At 48.6% G+C, this 18,683-nt stretch overlaps 1 protein-coding gene and 1 long non-coding RNA gene across 8 annotated transcripts in view; one reads left to right on the top strand and one right to left on the bottom strand.

Annotated features, from left to right (window-relative positions):
• The window catches only part of MYL4 (myosin light chain 4), a 30,058-nt gene extending 15,203 nt beyond the window's left edge, over positions 1-14,855 (top strand). For 4 of the 7 annotated variants that reach the window (XM_053212539.1, XM_053212537.1, XM_053212536.1 and 1 more), the window contains 8 exons: positions 813-963; positions 4,235-4,262; positions 9,414-9,482; positions 11,447-11,596; positions 12,829-13,002; positions 13,488-13,565; positions 14,122-14,166; positions 14,693-14,855. In XM_053212539.1, the coding sequence (XP_053068514.1) occupies positions 847-963; positions 4,235-4,262; positions 9,414-9,482; positions 11,447-11,596; positions 12,829-13,002; positions 13,488-13,565; positions 14,122-14,150 (645 nt within the window). In that variant the 5' untranslated portion in view covers positions 813-846 and the 3' untranslated portion in view covers positions 14,151-14,166; positions 14,693-14,855. Of the gene's footprint in view, positions 1-308; positions 582-812; positions 964-4,234; positions 4,263-9,413; positions 9,483-11,446; positions 11,597-12,828; positions 13,003-13,487; positions 13,566-14,121; positions 14,167-14,518; positions 14,623-14,692 lie in introns of those variants that run through there. The other 3 variants (XM_053212540.1, XM_053212541.1, XM_015087323.3) reach the window with 3 other exon arrangements.
• Positions 14,856-16,448: 1,593 nt separating this feature from the next.
• Positions 16,449-18,032, bottom strand: LOC128313400 (uncharacterized). The gene is made up of 4 exons (XR_008294052.1): positions 17,494-18,032; positions 17,176-17,261; positions 16,929-17,010; positions 16,449-16,480 (listed from the first exon to the last, which is right to left on the bottom strand). It is a non-coding gene; the product is annotated as an uncharacterized LOC128313400 (long non-coding RNA).
• Between the last annotated feature and the right edge of the window lie 651 nt (positions 18,033-18,683).

Here is an 18,683-nt window from a genome sequence, read left to right on the forward strand (position 1 = left end):
TAGTGACAACAAGACCCAAGTTTTCTGACCTCCAGTCTCGTTGACTTTCAGCCACGCCTCCCTGCCTCTCACCTAAGACCCCCCCCCAAGACCCCCCCCCCCCCCCAAGCACAAGTTCAGTGCTCAGTACTTGTTGAAGGCATGATTGAGGTTGGTGGGGTGAGGGCAGATAAACCCAGGGGCTCGAGATCGGTGCACCTCCTGGGTTGCCTGCTCTGGAGGATGGAGGGCTTTACCCTGTGGATAGGGAGGGTGTGGGGACAGTGTGGGTTGACTGGACCAGCTGTTGCTTCAGGGCTCCAGCCCGGAGGCAGAGCCGAGGCCCCAGAGTGGCTCTCAGCTTAAAGGAGCCTGGCCTAAAAGGAATGTGCAGTGGGCTGCCTCTGCTCAGGAGGGGCTAAAAAAAGCCTTACCCTCCCCTGGGCTTTGTGTGAAGGTTATCAACTGCTCAAGTCAGCTCATCTCTCTGGCTGGACTCTGGCATTTTCGAGAGGGTCTGTTTTCCTGGCCCCTCTGGGTTTCCACTGATTGGCAGGAAGGGATCAGCCTGTCCCAGAGGTGGAGGCCAGGAGGAGTGTGAGGTGTGGAGGGAAGGGGTGGTGGGGGGAGGGGGGCTTGTCGCCCCAAACCTGGTGACAATACACAGTTGTCAGCTGTACCCTGCCGGTGTTTCTTCCTTTTATAGTCAGAACAGTTGCTCTTGCTCTCACCCAGCCCCTCTGTGGGGGCTCCTGCCCAGGATAAAAGGGGAGGGAGGCGGCCCGGCCTCCTGTCTCATCTCCCAGGCGCCACATCTCTTGATTCCTTCCTAGCTCCCACCTCCACTGAAGATCCCAGCAAGACAACATGCCTCCCAAGAAGCCTGAGCCTAAGAAGGAAGCAGCCAAGGCCGCCCCAGCCCCAGCCCCTGCCCCAGCTCCTGAACCCCCCAAGGAACCTGCCTTTGACCCCAAGAGTGTAAAGGTGAGTGAGCCTCCACCACTGGGATGGAGGTGGGGATGAAATTCAGGATCCTGTCTGTCCTGGACCTTAGAGATCTACTTCCTGGAGACTGGACTGGCATGAGGGCTGTGGCGTCCATGCCCCACATCACAGTGCGTGGGGCAAGGGAGCCAGTGTTGGAGCTGGTGAGGGGTATTTGGGGTTGTAGGTCTTTCCCCTCAGCAATGGATTTCTGCTCTGTCACCCCAAATTTACCCAGCAGAGTTGGGAATGGCAGGGAGGTACAACCAACCGACCATTCAGCCTTAAATTTTAAGGCACTGGGGGAGCCACCATAGCAAAGAAAAAGAGACTGGCCCTTTTCTCAGAGGTAGTAGTACAATATCTTTCTGGAGAAGAGACACATAATGATAACTGCCTGCGCAACTTGGAGTAAGTGATTTAAGCAGTGAGGAAGCAGGGGGTTTGGGAGAGGCTTCGTCTGCAAGACCCTTGCAGTGGGTGGGCGATGGGGGCAGAGAGGCTCCAGATAAGGGAGAGGAGGCCTGCTTCCCTCTCCCCTCCCCTCCCCTCCCCAGGTGGTTCCCTCCCTCAGTGGCCTCAGCCTGGGCTCCTGGCTGGAGTGTGCAGTGAACTGGTCCCTCCCAGGCTGAGAGCCTCCCTCTAACCTGGTGAGGGAGTGGGGCCTGGTTCCCTCTGCTGCCCCGGCCCTCTGCCCTCTCTGCCCTCCCTGCTCCCCCTCGAACTGGAAGGTTCCTCTCCCTGGAGCTGGTGTAGACTCCGCCTGCTGACTCAGTCACTTTAGGCCTCCCAGCTGTCTGGCCCAGCTGCTGAAGGAATGGGACTGGGAAGGGATGGGCAGAGGAGGGAGGAGTCAGAGGCCTCTGGAGAGTGAAGCAGTTCTGAGCCTTGGCACCAGAATGTAAGAGGTCAAGTGCTACTGGTATGAAGAGCTATTAATAACAGGTTGGGAGTGGTGGGCCTCTGGGGATAGCCACTAGGGCAGGTCTGGGGGTGGCGAGGGATTAGATCAAAATAAGAGCTCAGGACTGGGTTCCGTGACGAGGAGGCAGGGAAACTGAAACTCTGGGCTCTAATTTGGATGACCCTCCCTGGCTCTCTCAGTGTTCCTCCCAGCACCCACAGCCCCCCGAGACCTTGCAGTTGTGCCAAGGACCTGAGGTTGATCTATGGTAATCACTGCAAGGGTCAGGAGTCAAGCAGAACCGGGTTGGCCAAGAAACGGAGGCTGTTGCACGTCCCTGGGCTTGGTTAGGGTCCACGTGAAGGCAATAGTGTAAGACCTTGAAAGTCCCTGGGTCATTCATTACTCCCACTATGGGCAGAGCCTAGCAAGAAAAGCTGACTATCTCCCACCCCCATCAGGATGCTTTTATTTCTTTAAAAAACAATTTTTTTTAAATAAAGAGAAAAACAGGGATGATGACTTTATTTTTAGTTTTTGAGAGAGAGAAAGAGTGCGCGAGCCCACAAGTGTGAGCAGGGGAGAGGCATAGGGATAGAGAGAGAGAGAGAGAGAGAGAGAGAGAGAGAGAGAGAGAGAGAACCACACTGAGCTTAGAGTGTGACAGGGGCTCCATCCCATGAACCTGGGATCATGACCCCAGCCCAAATCAAGAGTCAGATGCTCAACCGACTGAGCCACCCAGGCCCCCAGGATGCTTTTATTTCTGATTTGTTCTGATAATGCACTACTCCTGTGGGGCAGCCTGGTCCCTGACATCTGCATGGCAGGTGCCTAGTGATCTCAGATCAGAGCCACCCTCCCAGTCTCTTTGGCCTGTCACTTCTCTCCATCTACCCACCTCCCCCAGTTTCTCACCCCTGGTTGAAGTTCTCTTTCCCATGTCTGGAGCTTCCCATCCTGAGGGTTGTTGAAATTGCTTTAAAGTGAAAAAAGAATTTATGTATCCTGCATGAGGACTGTTTCCCCTATTATTGTACTTCTCCGGTTCCTTTGCTTAGAAGACTCTTCGCTCAAAGATAGAACGAAAGTAAACTTAAGCCCAAAGTGTGTGGTTATATATTCTGAGTTTATGTTTTCATACTAATTTCTCTTACACATTTACTCCTGGGGCTTAACTCATTACGATGTAAGACAACCACACCATTTCCTCAGAAAGTTCATGCAAAGCATCCTTTACCCTATTTTAGGGGTTCCTCTACCTTCCTGACCAACCCCACCTTCGCCAAAGCCCGTTCCTGGTCACAGCCAGTTTCCTTCCCAACCCACTGAAACCCCTCCTCCGCTCTCCTAGCTCCTTCCAGTCACCCCCGGAAGTCCTCATTAATGGAGGTCAGCCTGTGGGGGGCAGAAGTGGGCGGGGGGGACACATCACAAGTGGCAGAGTTAGGACTAGAAATGGCTGTCCTTGAAGATATGCCAGGAGTGGTTACCACTGCCACTGGGAGGGTGGTGGTAGATAAGGATGATGAAGTGACACACAAAATCCCAAATTACAATGATGACTCATGTTTGTTCATTGCCATTCATTTTCAGAGCTTCCCACCTGCCTCTTCTGTACTCAGCATCGGATTATCATGAGTTGTGGGGGCGAACCCAAAATTTATTCGTTTGCTCAACAAATAGTCTTTGAGCCTCTACCCTGTGCCAGGCATTTCTGTGAACAGTAGCAGAAATGCCTGCCCCTCGGGAACCCTGGCCTCAAGGGGCCCCCCGCCTGGGGACACCTAGAGGCAGGACCGCAGGTTATGAAACATCAAGGGTCCACCCAAACTAGTCTTGCTGTCCCAGTGCCTAAGAGGGAGAGGTGGGGGTGGAATGGGGTGCAGAAAGAAAAGGTGTGATTGGAGGAGGTGGATCGCCAGTGGGAAAGGGAGGCCGAGGGTGAGGAGCGGTGGGCGGTGGGAGAGGGATTGCGGGTGGATTGTGGAGTAGGGATGAAAGTGAGTGTGGTTTCTTGCCGGCTGGGATGAGGAATTATTTACATTTGACCCAAAGAAATTACAATAGGGAGTCAGCATAGGTTCTAACATTATCTAGTATACTTCTCTTTCTCTCTTTCCCTCTCATTGTGAGCCATGGCTTCACAAATGGTCCTGACGGAGCTCTGGTGGCTGCCCTATGTGATAGACTGTGAGCCGTGGCTCCTAGTCAGGAGGCTGGGTTCTGTGCTCAGTCTCCTGCCCTGCTTATTGGTGACCTGCGGGAGGTGACTCCGACTGCGATGGCGGAGGCCACTTGTGCTTCGGGAGCCTTCGGCAGCCTTCGGCAGTCTCAGCCTTCATTCCTGTGTTTCCCTCCCCACAGATAGACTTCACTGCTGACCAGATCGAAGGTGAGTACTGACAAGCCCACCTCCTCCCACACACCCCCTGTTGCACTTTCCTGGAAGAGGAGGAGGAGGAGGAGGAGGAGGAGGAGGAGGAGGAGGAGGAGGAGGAAAGAGAGCAGTACTTGTAGGTAATAGTAATCACTGTCATCATCATCGATAACCTGTATTTGCCAAAGGTTTTCTGTGTGCCCATTTTCAACTACAACAGATATGTCTGTCCGTCCTTCCTTCCTTCCTTCCTTCCTTCCTCTCTCTTTCTCTTTCTTTTTTTTTTTTTTTGAGAGAGAGGGAGTAGGGGTGGGGAGGGTCTGAGGGGGTGGGGGGAGAGAGAGAGAGAGAGAGAGAGAGAAAGAGAGAAAGAGGGAGGGAGGGATAGATGTAAGCAGGCTCCATGCCCAGCACGGAGCCCCGGGATCATGACCTGAATGGAAACCAAGAGTCAGATGCTCAAACGACTGACCCACCCAGATGCCCCACCGACTGACCCACACAGATGCCCCTAAATGTGTTATTTCTTAAGTGCTTTACGTGGATTAACTCACTTAACTCTTACAACAACCTGATGAGATAGAGACTGTTACTCCCCCCATTTTACAGTGATTAACACTGAGGCACAGAGAGGTTTGGTAGTTTGCCCAATCTCACACAGGCAGTTGGTAGTGGAGCCAGGATTCAAACTCAGGCAATCTGATTCCAGACCTGAATTCCCACCTATTCTGCCAGACTGCCTGGAACATATTACATGCACAGCACAAATGTCTTTTTTTCCCCTCCACCCCCAAAACCTATTCAAGATATTTAGAACTCCCGTTTCTGTTCCTGGTATTAGAAAGCCCTCCTTAGGTCACCGGCATCCTCTCCCCTCACCCTGTAGCCCACTGAGGTGCTCACTCACTAAAGGGGGAAGGGTCAAGGGTGACTTTGGGGTGCTTAGTCCACCTGTGATCCCCACCACCAATCCTTCTCCATCTTTGATGAAGACATAAAGTTTTATTAAGTGCAGCTTCAAGAGAAGGGTCAAGATCTCCTACCCTCCGACCTGATTATTGCCTGTCTCCTGTAGGAGTCTGGTGTTTTGGGAATGGAATGTTTCATCATGTGATACCTGCTTTATAGCTGGGGCTCACTGCCATTGCAACTTATCCCTCTGTTTTCCCCACCAGATGCCTCCAGGACATAAAATCATGGGAGCTGGAAGGGACCTTGAAAGGTCCTCTGATCCAACCCCTTGATTTTAAGCACATAACTATATTTTTAAAAAGTAGACTAATACCTGCAAATGGTTAAAAAATATATATACTACTTAAAAATAAATAATGAAAAATAAAAATATTTTCCCTTTGCTTTCCTCTGATGCTGATCCCTCTCCCAAATCCACTGTTGATAAGACTACGTGTCCTTTGAGAAAAATATAGTGATATACCAGTATGTATAAAATGTATACATATTGAGTCATGTGATACATACTGTCCTATACCCTTTACTTAATGCATATTTGGATTTACTAATATATAATATATATTACTTAATACTGTATCTTGGTATCTTTTTATAGTTTACATAATTTTTCATTTTTAAAAAGAATTACATTCTTTTATTTTTTTTAAGTTTATTTATTTATTTTGGGTGTGTAGGGGCAGAGAGAGAGAGGGAGAGAAAGAATCCCAAGCAGCCTCTGCATTGTCAGTGCAAAGTCCTACTCAGGGCTCGATCTCACAAAGCATGAGCTCATGACCTGAGCCGAAATCAAGAGTTGGATGCTTACCTGACTGAGCCACCCAGGCGCCCTAAGAATTACATTCTCTAAAAAAGAATGGATGCACCTTTTAATTTAATCAGGCTAGCAGTGCTAGACCTTTAGGCTGTTTCCAGTTGGGGGGCATCGGCATGGTTTCCCCAGGGGAACTTCCTAGCAGGGGTCAAAGGATACATGCATTTTAAACTGTAATAGCTATTGCCAAATTGCCTTTCCAAAAAGTGACGCCAGTTTACCCAAACACAGGGCATGAAAACTAGTGGATGCATTTTGAAACTAGTAGATTGAATCTGACTCTGCTTTTGCAACACCCTGTGGATGCTCACTTTTCAGTCAATGGTCTGGGGTGCAGCAAAATACTTAAAATTGACTTCAGTGTATTTTATTTTATTTACTTTTTACTTTTTATTTATTTTTTAAATTTACATCCAGGTTAGTTAGCATATAGTGCAATGATGATTTCAGGAGTAGATTCCTTAATGCCCCTTACCCATTTAGCCCATCCCCCCTCCCACAGCCCCTCCAGTAACTATCTGTTTGTTCTCCATATTTAAGAGTCTCTTATGTTCCCCCCCCCCCCGTTTTAAAATTAATTTTGCTTTCCTTCCCTTATGTTCATCTGTTTTGTATCTTAAGGTCCTTATAAGAGTGAAGTCATATGATATGTCTTTCTCTGACTAATTTTGCTTAGCATAATACCCTCTAGTTCCATCCACGTAGTGGCAAATGGCAAGATTTCATTCTTTTTGATTGCCGAGTAATACTCCATTGTATATATATACCACGTCTTCTTTATCCATTCATCCATCGATGGACAGTTGGGCTCTTTCCATACTTTGGCTATTGTTGATAGTGCTGCTATAAACATGGGGGTGCACGTGTCCCTTCGAAATAACATACCTGTATCCCTGGGATAAATACCTAGTAGTGCAATTGCTGGGTTGTAGGGTAGTTCTATTTTTAATTTTTTGAGGAACCTCCATACTGTTTTCCAGAGTGGCTGCACCAGTTTGCATTCCCACCAGCAGTGCAAAAGAGATCCTTTCTCTCCGCATCCTTGCCAACATCTGTTGTTGCCTGAGTTGTTAATGTTAGCCATTCTGACAGGTGTGAAGGAGTATCTCATTGTGGTTTTGATTTGTATGTCCCTGATGATGAGTGATGTTGAGCATTTTTTCATGTGTCAGTTGGCCGTCTGGGTGTCTTCTTTGGAGAAGTGTCTATTCATGTCTTTTGTCCATTTCTTCACTGAATTATTTGTTTTTTGGGTGTTGAGTTTGATAAGTTCTCTATAGATTTTGGATACTAACCCTCTATCTGATCTGTTGTTTGCAAAGATCTTCTCCTATTCCATCAGTTGCCTTTTAGCTTTGCTGATTGTTTCCTTCGCTGTGCAGAAGCTTTTTATCTTGATGAGGTCCCAGTAGTTCATTTTTGCTTTTGTTTCCCTTACCTCCAGAGACGTGTCGAGTAAGAAGTTGCTGTGGCCAAGATCAAAGAGGTTTTTGCCTGCTTTCTCCTCGAGGATTTTGTTGGTTTCCTGTCTTACACTTAGATCTTTCATCCATTTTGAGTTTATTTTTGTGTATGGTGTAAGTGGTCCAGGTTCATTCTTCTGCATGTCACTGGCCAGTTTTCCCAGCACCATTTGTTGAAGAGACTGTCCTTATTCCATCGGATATTCTTTCCTGCTTTGTCAAAGATTAGTTGGCCATACGTTTGTGGGTCCATTTTGGGGTTCTCTATTCTGTTCCATTGATCTGAATGTCTGTTCTTGTGCCAATACCATACTGTCTTGACGATTACAGCTTTGTATTACAACTTGAAGTCCAGAATTATGATGCCTCCTGCTTTGGTTTTCTTTTTCAAGATTGCTTTGGTTATTCGAGGTCTTTTGTGGTTCCATACAAATTTTAGGGTTATTTGTTCTAGCTCTGAAGAATGCTGGTGTTATTTTGATAGGTATTGCATTGAATATGTAGATTGCTTTGGGTAGTATCGACATTTTAACAATATTTGCTCTTCTTATCCAGGAACATGGAATATTTTTCCATTTTTTTGTGTCTTCTTTAATTTCTTTCATAAGCCTTCTATAGTTTTCGGTGTATAGATTTTTCACCTCTTTGGTTAGATTTATTCCTAGGTATCTTATGGGTTTTGGTGCAATTTTAAATGGGATCAACTCCTTTATTTCTCTTTCTGTTGCTTCATTATTGGTGTATAGGAATGCAACCAATTTCTGTGCATTGATTTTATATCCTGCGACTTTGTTGAACTTATGGACCAGTTCTAGCAGTTTTTTGGGGGAATCTTTTGGATTTTCCATGTAGAGTATCATGTCATCTGCGAAGAGTGAAAGTTTGACCTCCTCCTGGCCAATTTGAATGCCTTTTATTTCTTTGTGTTGTCTGATTGCTGAGGCTAAGACTTGCAATACTATGTTGAGCTTTAGTGGATTTTAATTAAGTATATACTTTTGGGTAGACACAAGCATAGTGGTACTCATGAGGACTAGAAAGTCAACTAATGACCACAATTTTTCATTTTCCAAATGGGAATCATGGTCAAAGCCAAGGGGGATGGCTGGTTGCCTCTTTCCTCTGTGAAGATTTTTAGGGCTGTGGCCTAATTCCTTTCAGTCTGTCATTCCTCTGGCCTTGAAGATGTTTCTTATTTTGGATCGGAATTGTTTCTGTTTTAATTTTACTCTTGCTAGCTCTTCATTTGATCTTTGATGAAGCTGAAGATGGTTTTCTTGTGTTATGCTGGAAATAATGTTATTTGGAATGAAATTTTGGTATTAGCCCTAATTCTGCCACTCTTGGCCATGAGACTTTTGGCAAGTCACTTTTTTGAATGTTAATTTTCTTATTGGCAAAGTAATATTTGGTTCTTTCCAATTCAGAAATTCTGTGACTCTTTTCAGCATGTCTTAGCTTTATATTCTCCAGGTGATATGGCCCCATTAAAAAAAATGTTTATTCATTTTTGAGAGAGGGGGGTGCATGAGCAGGGAAGGGCACAGAGAGAGGGAGACAGAGGATCTGAAGCCAGCTCCACGCTGACAGCAGAGAGCCTGATGCGGGGCTAGAACTCACAAACCTAGAGATCATGACATGAGCCAAAGTCCGATGCTCAACCGACTGAGCCAATGAGGTGCCCTGGCCCCATTTTTTTATGCCGCTTTTTTCTTCCCCATAGGAGTTAGCTTCTAACTCTTGGTTTACCAGTCCCTCTCCAGATTTCCATATTCTTGTAGGAAGGAATTACCACCTTTGCTCTTTGCACTAGTAAGCACCTGACTACTACAGACTATTGAGAAAAGGTTTCTTCTGGGCCCGTGAACATCACCTCTCATGCACCCCGTGATCGTGCTGGCTTTGTCTTCTACCTAGTAGCAGCCCTAAACTCCAGTGTTTGGGGTTTCTGTGCATACCAGGACTCTGCAGCAGGCTGGAGTTCAGCAGGTAAAGCAGGTCCTTCCCTCCTCCTCCTCCCTCCTCACTATTTTCTTGGTGCCATGAATCCTTGGTCAGAAGTCATGGGCACACTGGCCTATAAATGAGGGTAACAATACTTATAGCCTAAGGTTTTTGAAAGATTAATGAGGTAATCCATACAACATTATTAGTGCAGATCTTGGTCCGTTGTAAGTGATCAAATCGCAGGCCATCGTGCTTATTACTTCCCCTGTCAGGTTCCACCCTCCTAATAAGTATCATTATGTTCTTCTTTGATGAGGAGACTCCTTTTATTAAACCTGACCTCACTCTTCTGAATGAACTAGAAGATCAAAAAGTCTGAGTTCAGATTCGGCTAACATACATTCATTGAGCACTGAATTTGTGCCAAAAGCCATGCTTGTTGCCTTAAATGTTAAAAAAAAATTTTTTTTTTAAATCCTTCTAACAGAACTGTGAGGTGGGTGTTATTTCCTTTTGGCAAAGGAGGAAACCAAGTTTCAGTGAGGTTAAGTGACCTGGCCAGGATTGATAGTTGCGTGGTAGTAAGATAATACTACCACCATTGTTCGAGCATTTACTATACGCTGGCCACTTTGTTAAGATTTTTAACATACGTTATTGTATTTAATTTGAATGTAATTTAAGAACCCTATGAGGTAGGTGCCATTTATGGAAGAGGAGAGGTTTATGGAGATTAAATATTTACTTGCCCAAGGTCACACAGCTAGTAAGCAATGGAAATGGAATTTGAACTCAATTATTCAGTAATTGCAAGACATATGGTTTTCTATCTTTTTAAATTCTTACAAAGCCCAATAAAGACTTGCGAGTAAACATCTTGGGGAACTTGCTTTGATGTGCAGAATGATTTGTAAATAATCCATAAGCAGCCTCTAAGGAATAAGTGTTTCTAACGTATATGGCGAGGATTTAAAGCAGCTTTCTTCCTAAGTGGTTCACGCATTCTTTGGTTTATGTTGTTAATCTATCTGCTTAGTAAATCATTTCTTTGCCATTCCCAGTCCAGATTATCCCCAGTAATGAACTAGTTGAATCCAAATTAATGAGGAATTAAGGTTCTTTGCAAAAGGCCCAGGAGTGCCTTAATTCAGCCCTGCCTCTTTGATACCTAACCTGGTACCTTCAGGAATCGAGTCCTAGCTCTGAGCTGGCTCCAGAACTAGGGAATACAATAATAGCCACCATTTGTTAATTCCTTTAAAATGCACTAGACAGCATGCTTGGTGCACTTGGTAATCCCCACAGCGACCCACTCAGGTGGACATTGTATTCCTGCTTAGAGCTAAAAAAAAAAAAAAAGAGGGCCGATTAAGGCTAGTAGTTTGCTCAAGGCCACATGCAGGTCAGTGGTAGAGCTGGGGTGGTCTGACGGTCTCTACCAGGTCAGCTTGTCTGGCCTGGAAAAGGCAGTACTGATAGTAGCCAGCTTTTGAACAGGTCTTATCACTTTGCAAAGTGCCTCCACACGCTGCCACCTCCTTTGACACTCACAGTGGAGCCTTACTCCCTGTGTTTGCACAAGGAAACAGTCTTAGCTGGGCTTATTCTAAGCTACTCAGCAGAGCCAAGATGAGAACCCAGGAATCCTGACTTCTGAGCTAGTGCTGTTTTCATTTCCCTGACATTTTCCACAGGCAGGCACCTCCCCTACAGCAGGGAAGGGTGGATGGATGGGAGCCATGGAGCAGGGGAGACATTGAGGTTATATGACCATGACTGATGGAAGAGATCCCAGGCCCAGTGCTGGAGCAGGTCATGTAGTCTCCAGGATGCCCCTTTGATGGTCAGAAGATGGTGTGGGGTGGCTTCCAAGGAGGGGTTGGAACGATGGCCGAAGGGAAATACTGAAATGTTTTATCAATCACATTGACCTGCTCTTCAGCCTGGGTGGGTGGAGGCTGATCAGCCTTGGCCCAGGGGCCTGCAGTCGGCTCTTCTCTCTGCAGAGTTCAAAGAGGCTTTCTCGTTGTTTGACCGGACGCCAACTGGGGAGATGAAGATTACCTACGGGCAGTGTGGGGACGTGCTGCGGGCCCTGGGCCAGAACCCTACCAACGCCGAGGTGCTGCGTGTCCTGGGCAAGCCTAAGCCTGAAGGTCAGTGTGGGCCTTGTAGCTCACTCACCTCCTGGTGTCTGTCCCGCTGACCCCTGGGGCTCTTTCTCCTCTCCCACTTTAACCCTTCAAGACCAGCCCCCCTCCCCAGGTTAGGAGCTGTTCTTGTTTTCCCTGTGAGGTCAGAGCTCCTGGAGAGCAGGAGTGACATTCTGTTCCTTCAGTGTCTTCCTCTGACGCCCCAGGGTGCAGGGAGGTGAGGTGGGGATCTGACCACGAACCACTTGCCCGTACCCCTGCACCCAGTTGCTCTTAGTTGAGGTATTACCACCCTGAAATGTCCTGTGACCACTTGTTTCCAATGAGGGTCAGAGCACTAAAGATTGCAAATTACTTGTTTAATAGAAGTTGGAGCAGACTTGAGATGAGCTCTGTAATGATGCCTCTTTCGCTCCTTTGCATTCAGTAGGTTTTGGGGGATGAGTTTCAAAAGTGCTATAAGGGAATGTGTCCCATTTGTGAATATCACTTGTCATGTATGGGTAGTAAGGTTAACAGCTGCTCCAACACACATGTCCTTCTGAGAGATGTAGGTACTAGGTGGGGCAGGCAGACCTGAGCAGAGCCCCCAGCTGGGCGGGGGGCTGGGATGCATCTCTAGAGGCTTCCTGGGCTCCATCTGGATCCTTCCCCTCCTCCTCTTGCTGGTGAAGACAACAGTGTGGGGTGAAGGATGAGGGCAGGAAAGGGTCAGAGGACCAGCAGTCCTGCTTAGAGGTTAAAAGATGCTTGGAATTTCCATTTTTGGAGGTTCCTGTGTTGTTATAAAAGAAAGAATTGCCAACATTTGCGGTATTTAAAAATTAAAGCTTTCAACACATGTCAACATGGGAGAAGTGGGTTAGTTACAAAAGGATTGCAAATTTATAAAAATTATTGATTCAGAGTTGTTCCAGGCAATGTGGTCTAGTAATGAGACCCAAAGGGAGAATTTTGCAAAATTCTCTTCTTTTGCAATCTTATTGGTTTACCTCTGTGACATGCCTATCACATGTCACAAGTCTACCTTGTGAATGTGAGGCCTGGTTCTGTGACCTGTTGGGCCCCCTCAGATCCTGCTGCAGCCACCCTCAACTCCCCTGCCTAGCTGGCCACTCGGAACTGAGAGGTCTGGCTGGAAGTCATGGCGGCTTTCCCCTTCTACACCGGTCCTGACCTGGCAGAGCTGGGACCAGGCCCCCTGCCCCATCACATTGTTTCCTTCCTGCCTACAGAGATGAATGCCAAGATGCTGGACTTTGAGACGTTCCTGCCCATCCTGCAGCACATCTCCCGCAACAAGGAGCAGGGCACCTATGAGGACTTTGTGGAGGGGCTGCGCGTTTTCGACAAGGAGAGCAATGGCACCGTCATGGGTGCCGAGCTTCGCCATGTCCTTGCCACCCTGGGTATGCAGGCTGGTGGTGCCCGAGTGGGAGGAATGGAGGGTGGGAAGTGCCTGGGTGGCATATGTTGGGGGCGTCCAAGGGCCCTTGCGTCCTTAGGATCACATCCTGATTCAGGCCCTGTCTCCCCAGGCCCAAGGTTGTTCCAACCTTCCCCAACTGGGTTTGCTCAGCTGGCTTGGGAGGAGAGGAGAGCAGGTTGGGAGAGCAGACAGGGATGAGGCCTGAGACGTGGGACCCAGGGCCCCTGTCCTTGTCTTTGCTTCAGTCACTGAGGCCCTGGTCTGCTTGCCCAGTGCTGGCTGTAGGGCAAAGGGAGAGGCCTCGGGGAGTAGGAGGGACCTAAGACCGTTGGCTCCCCTTCCAAAGCTTGGATGTCCACCTCCCAGACCTGGGGAGCCTTGGGCCTTGAGACTCAAGGGAGTGCTAGGGTTTTGCCTGTCCCTCCTTGGCCATCTGTAACTCAGAGTCTACTTCTCCGACCCCAGGAGAGAAGATGACCGAGGCTGAAGTGGAACAGCTGTTGGCTGGGCAAGAGGATGCCAATGGCTGCATCAATTACGAAGGTATCGGGTCATGCCTCACTCCCTCGGACACCCAGCCATGGTGGGCACGGTTTGGGCTGGGCAGATCTGCAGAATAGGATGGAACAGATCCAGGGCCTGGAGGCTGTGTGTACCAGATGGGCAATGGTCAGCTCTCGGTGGATGTTCTTTTCCCTCCTTGCAGTGAACAGCATAGTATAATGGAAAGAGCACAGAGTTTGGAGATAGATCTGTGATAGACTGGCCGTGTGACTTGGATCAAGTCACTTACCTTCCCTGAGCTTCAGTTTTCTCATCTGAACAATGGGGTGGTGCTGGTACCTTTCTCAAGGTTGCAGGGATTAGCAGAGAAAACGTAGCTCATTTTGTCCATGTCTGAGTGTCAGCGGCGAAGACACAGGGCAGAGGTTCCTTCTTTTCTTCCAGCTGCTCCCCTGCAACCCCAAATAAGAGAAAGAGTCACAGTCTGGAGAAAGGGTGGTGGGGAGGTTGGAAGTCTGGCAGTATATGGGAGGGGAAGAGGTCCTAGGGGCTGGGAGGTGCCAAGTGTGTGACTGATTTCTGTTTTCTTTCCCAGCCTTTGTCAAACACATAATGTCTGGGTGAAGCAGACCCGTCTAGGGTGAGTGCGGCCTCTCCCTCCTGGTCCCTTCTGGGGTGTTCCAGGGGCTCCCAAACACCACCACATGCCCTAGAGCTTTTCTGTCCTAATCCTACCCCAGATTAGGGGTAGCGGGAAACCGGAGGGGGTAACCGGAGGGGGTCACCAGAGGGGGTCATGATGGGAGAGCAGCTTAGTCTGTCTACCTATGCTCTCTGTGCTCCTGCCTCCTGCCCTTGCTCCCTTCCAGCCTGGCCATGCGCTCTCCCTGGTCTTTGCACCCTATCTCCACCCCCATCAGTCATACCTTATGGCCTCTCTTGGAGGCTCTCAAGGCAAGACGATTTCCTTAGGCCTGGGGTCTCCTGTGCAGGCTCCTGCAGTGAAATCCAGGTCCTGGGTAGAAGAGAGAGTGCTTCTGGCCAGTGCTCTGGACTCTGTTCCTGTTCACTCCCCATCCCCTGAGCTCCCCTGGGCTTAGGGCCATCCTGATTGGGGTGTGGGGTTTGTGATAAGGGGCTGGGGTTCATCTAGCACTTTCTTTCAGGTGCCTGGCCCTTGGCCTTAGCCTTTCTGGGGTGAGTTAAGCAAGAGGCCCAGAGTGACTGAGCTGGAACTGGGGTCCTGGACTTAACCGCTGTGCCACAGCCCCAAGGACTCCCTGTAAATAAACAGTTTGAGCAAGCCTGGGACAAATTCTCTGATTCCAACCAGTCTCTGAATTTTTTTTTTAAAGTAATTAATTGAGGTGTGTGTGTGTGTGTACGTGTGTGCGTGTGTGTACGTGTGTGCGTGCGTATGAGATATGAGGTTTCATGCATATTCCAACGTTTATTTATTTTTGGGACAGAGCATGAACGGGGGAGGGGCAGAGAGAGAGGAAGACACAGAATCGGAAACAGGCTCCAGGCTCTGAGCCATCAGCCCAGAGCCTGACGCGGGGCTCGAACTCATGGACCGCGAGATCGTGACCTGGCTGAAGTCGGACGCTTAACCGACTGCGCCACCCAGGCGCCCCGATTTCATGCATATTCCTCAGAGAAATGAGTAGTATCTGGGAGCTGGGAGACAATATACATACAATATAGAATTTCCATCTTAACCATTTTTAGTGTATAGGTCTATGGTGTTAAGTATATTCACACCGTGGTGTAACCAATCTCCAGAACCTTTTCATCTTAGAAAGCTGAAAATTCTATGTTCATGAAACACTAGCTCCCCATTTCCCCCTCCCCTGAGCCCCTGGTGATCACCATCCTACTTTCTGTCTCTATGAATTTGACCACGTTAGATATCTCACGTAAGTGGAGTCATACAGTATTTGTCTTTTTGCATCTGGCTTGTTTCACTTAGCATAATGTCCTCAAGGTTCATCTGCAATGTTGCCTATGTCAGAATTCCCCTGTTTTTTAATGATGAATGGTATTCCCTTGCAGGTATGTACCACATTTTGTGTATGGTCCTTGTTTCTTGACGTGGGCCCCTGTAGGTGCCTCTTCCGCTGAGTACAAAGCCCCTGGTACCTGATCCAGCCCTGCATGTCCTGGACATCTCCCTGACTTCGCTGCTCAAACCTTGGGCTCCATACCCAGGACTCCAGCTCAGGGCCCTGGAAAGTGTCAGAGTCAGAGGGAGCACAGACTTCAGCCTGGGAGGGCAGGGGAGCAGTGGAGGGCAAGTGGCAAGAGGAGAGAGATGAGAAAACCAGGCTAGGGAAGGAGATGGAGGATGTGATGAAGTTAAAGACACACACCCAAGAGCAGAAACACTGATATGGGAGCTCAGGGACCCCCTTACCCCTGTATGGGTGTCCCTATATCCCTGAGAACTCTCCAGGGTGGATCAGATTCTCCTCTCGCAGCCTTTCTGCTGCCCTGCTGGGGCATCCAGCCACAGAACTTTGTGGAACATCTATAAATCCAGCCATTGTTGAGATTCCATGAGCCCAAATGGGAAGATTGTTGTGGGAAGCAGAGAACCGCAAGCCCAAATTTGCCCTTCTCAGAATTTATAGTCTGGCCAGGAAGAGGAGACCAAGGCCCATGTATAGGCCTTCTTCTTTGAAGAGGGCTCCTGCTTTGGGAGTAAACTGGTTGAATCATAAAACCAGAGATCTTTATGTAGTTGTGAGAGGGGTCGTTGACTCCAGTGGTTTTTAAACTGTTTTAGCTCCAAAGCCTTTTGCTCGAACTAACTTCTATTCTATGGGGAAGCCAATCATGAAGCTGATGGGAACCGAGCTCTCCGGCTGAGACAGCGGGCTGGATTCCAGCTTCTTGGAGTCTCTAATTGGGCTCCTTGGAGCACAACCAGAAGACCACTGATGGAGCCAGACCTAATTGTAAAAATAAAAGAAATGGATCAATTGAAGCGAAGTGACTTATCCAAGGTCACAGCTAATAGTAGTCAAGCCCACTTTCCCAGAATCCTATCTTTTCCCCATTTTCAACACCAACCTGCCTTTGAAATTTTTTTTCAAGTTAGGCTCTCGGGAGTCTTTCACTCTTGTTTACTCCCTCCCGTTCTGACTGCTCTTTTTTTGACCTTATTTATTTCTCCTTTTTGAAAATCACCCTCCCCAACTTGAAATCTGACATTCTTCCTCCACATTGGGGCCTCATCAGATTTCCTCCTTTCTTTTCTTCATGAAGTGTTTATTGTTCACTATATGCATTTCTGAGGAACTGGGGCTAAGGCTCCCAATGATTACAAAACTGAAAGTGTTTTCCCTGCCAAAGAGTAGCGTATGGTCCAGTTCAGCAATGACAGAAGCATCCAGGGACTAACCAGGAAATGACTGCCCAGTGGCATAACAGCAGCAGGATGGCTTCATCCTTGTAACTTATGGTGTAAGTTCCAAGAGGCCTGTAAGAAGAGGAACCAGAAAGAAGTGAGGTGTGACAGGGAAGATTTTCCTTGGGAGATGGGCTTGAAGTGAGACCTTAAAGATGCCCCAAGGCTGGTGCTCAGCCCCAGGGAGAAAGAAGGTCTCGAACAGGGATTTTACCAACTCCTTCAATAGACACTTACTGGGTGCCTGCTGTGTGGATGGCACTGGCTTGGGCCTTGGGGATTCACTGTCCAGCCATGGTCCCTGCCCTCATGGAGCCTACAGTCTAACGGGAAGACAGACATTAAATGGTTGTAATCACGTGACAGAGAATAGCCAACATTTTTGGAACACAGTAGCAGTTATGCTTGTATTTGGCTGTGAGTCACGAAGACCAAAAGTGGCTTAAAAGAAACAAAAGTGCATCTTTCCCTCCCGTCGAAGTCCAGAGGCTGGCCGTCCAGGGCTGGGATGGCAGCCATTCTGCACAAAGCCCTCAGGACCCAGGCTCCTTGTACCTTATGGCCCCGTCGTGTGTGACCTCTCTTCACGGTCTAACACGGCTGTTCTGGCTCAGCTACCGCTTCTACTGGGGGAGGAGCTCCGGAAGCATTTCCTACTCGGTGAGCCTCCTCGGGCACCAGCACGACCTCTGTGGTGGTGGGCTTGTTCACGCGAAGACAGAAGAAACCCCTGTCCTCTTAGTCACCCCTTCCCTCCCCAGCCTCCCTCCGGCCTGACGCGCCAGTCAGCACTTGCCCCACCAGGGAAGAGGTATGGGTGAAAGGCGACCTATTTCAAATTTTTCTTCGGACTGACTTCCAGGATTTCAAACCATGACCCGGGCCATGTCTTCGTCTGCTCGGGCTGCTGTGACAAAATGCCACAGACCGGGGGGGCTTAAACAACAGGCATTTATGTCTCACAGTTCTGGGGGCTGGAAGTCTGAGATCAGGGTGCCAGTCTGCTTGGGTTGGTGAGGACTCTCTTCCTGTCTTCTTGTCGTATCCCTAGAGAGGAGAAAAAGTGGGGAGAGAAGGAGAGGGAGAGAAGAAGAGAGGCAGAGGCTAACCCCATATGAGGGCTCTACAATCATGACTTTGCCCAAACACGGTTATCAAAGGCCCCACCTCCAAATACGTTTACATTGGGAGTAGCAAGCTGGGGCTTCAACATATGAATTTGGGGAATTCAATTTGGGAACCGAATTTGGGAACATAATTCAGTTCCGTAGCAGACCATATACTCTATAGGAATAGGACTGGGCCCACTGTGGTCCCTTCTGCCACCCTGAGGGGGGGGCCGACTGTTGACCTAAGAGGGTGGCCCTTCAAGGAGGTCGAATGAAGGTTGGGGGAAGGGCCATCCCAGATCCTGTGCAGATGGGAGGAGGGCTCCGGCCTGGGGCTAGCAATGCCATCGTCCCCGTGGGGTGATGGCCAGTGATGGCACACGGAACAACTGCTTTTGTGGAAGGATGAAGGCGACTGAATGTGCCCACAGGCCAGACTTCCCATCTCCCAGCGCCTGGGACAGTAAACACAGACCCTGGTGTAGCTTCCTCACCACCCCGAGCCCTGCGGACAGATGCTGCAGAGGAAGCTTCCTGCTCCAGCTCAGAGAGGATGGGCAACTTCACTGAAAGTTCCCACCATCAGAGGGGATGAACCAAAGCAGGACACAGGGAGGAGATTTAGGGAAGGTTCCT

This window comes from Acinonyx jubatus, chromosome E1, assembly GCF_027475565.1.
Source record: "Acinonyx jubatus isolate Ajub_Pintada_27869175 chromosome E1, VMU_Ajub_asm_v1.0, whole genome shotgun sequence".
NCBI classification, from domain to species: Eukaryota; Metazoa; Chordata; class Mammalia; order Carnivora; family Felidae; genus Acinonyx; species Acinonyx jubatus.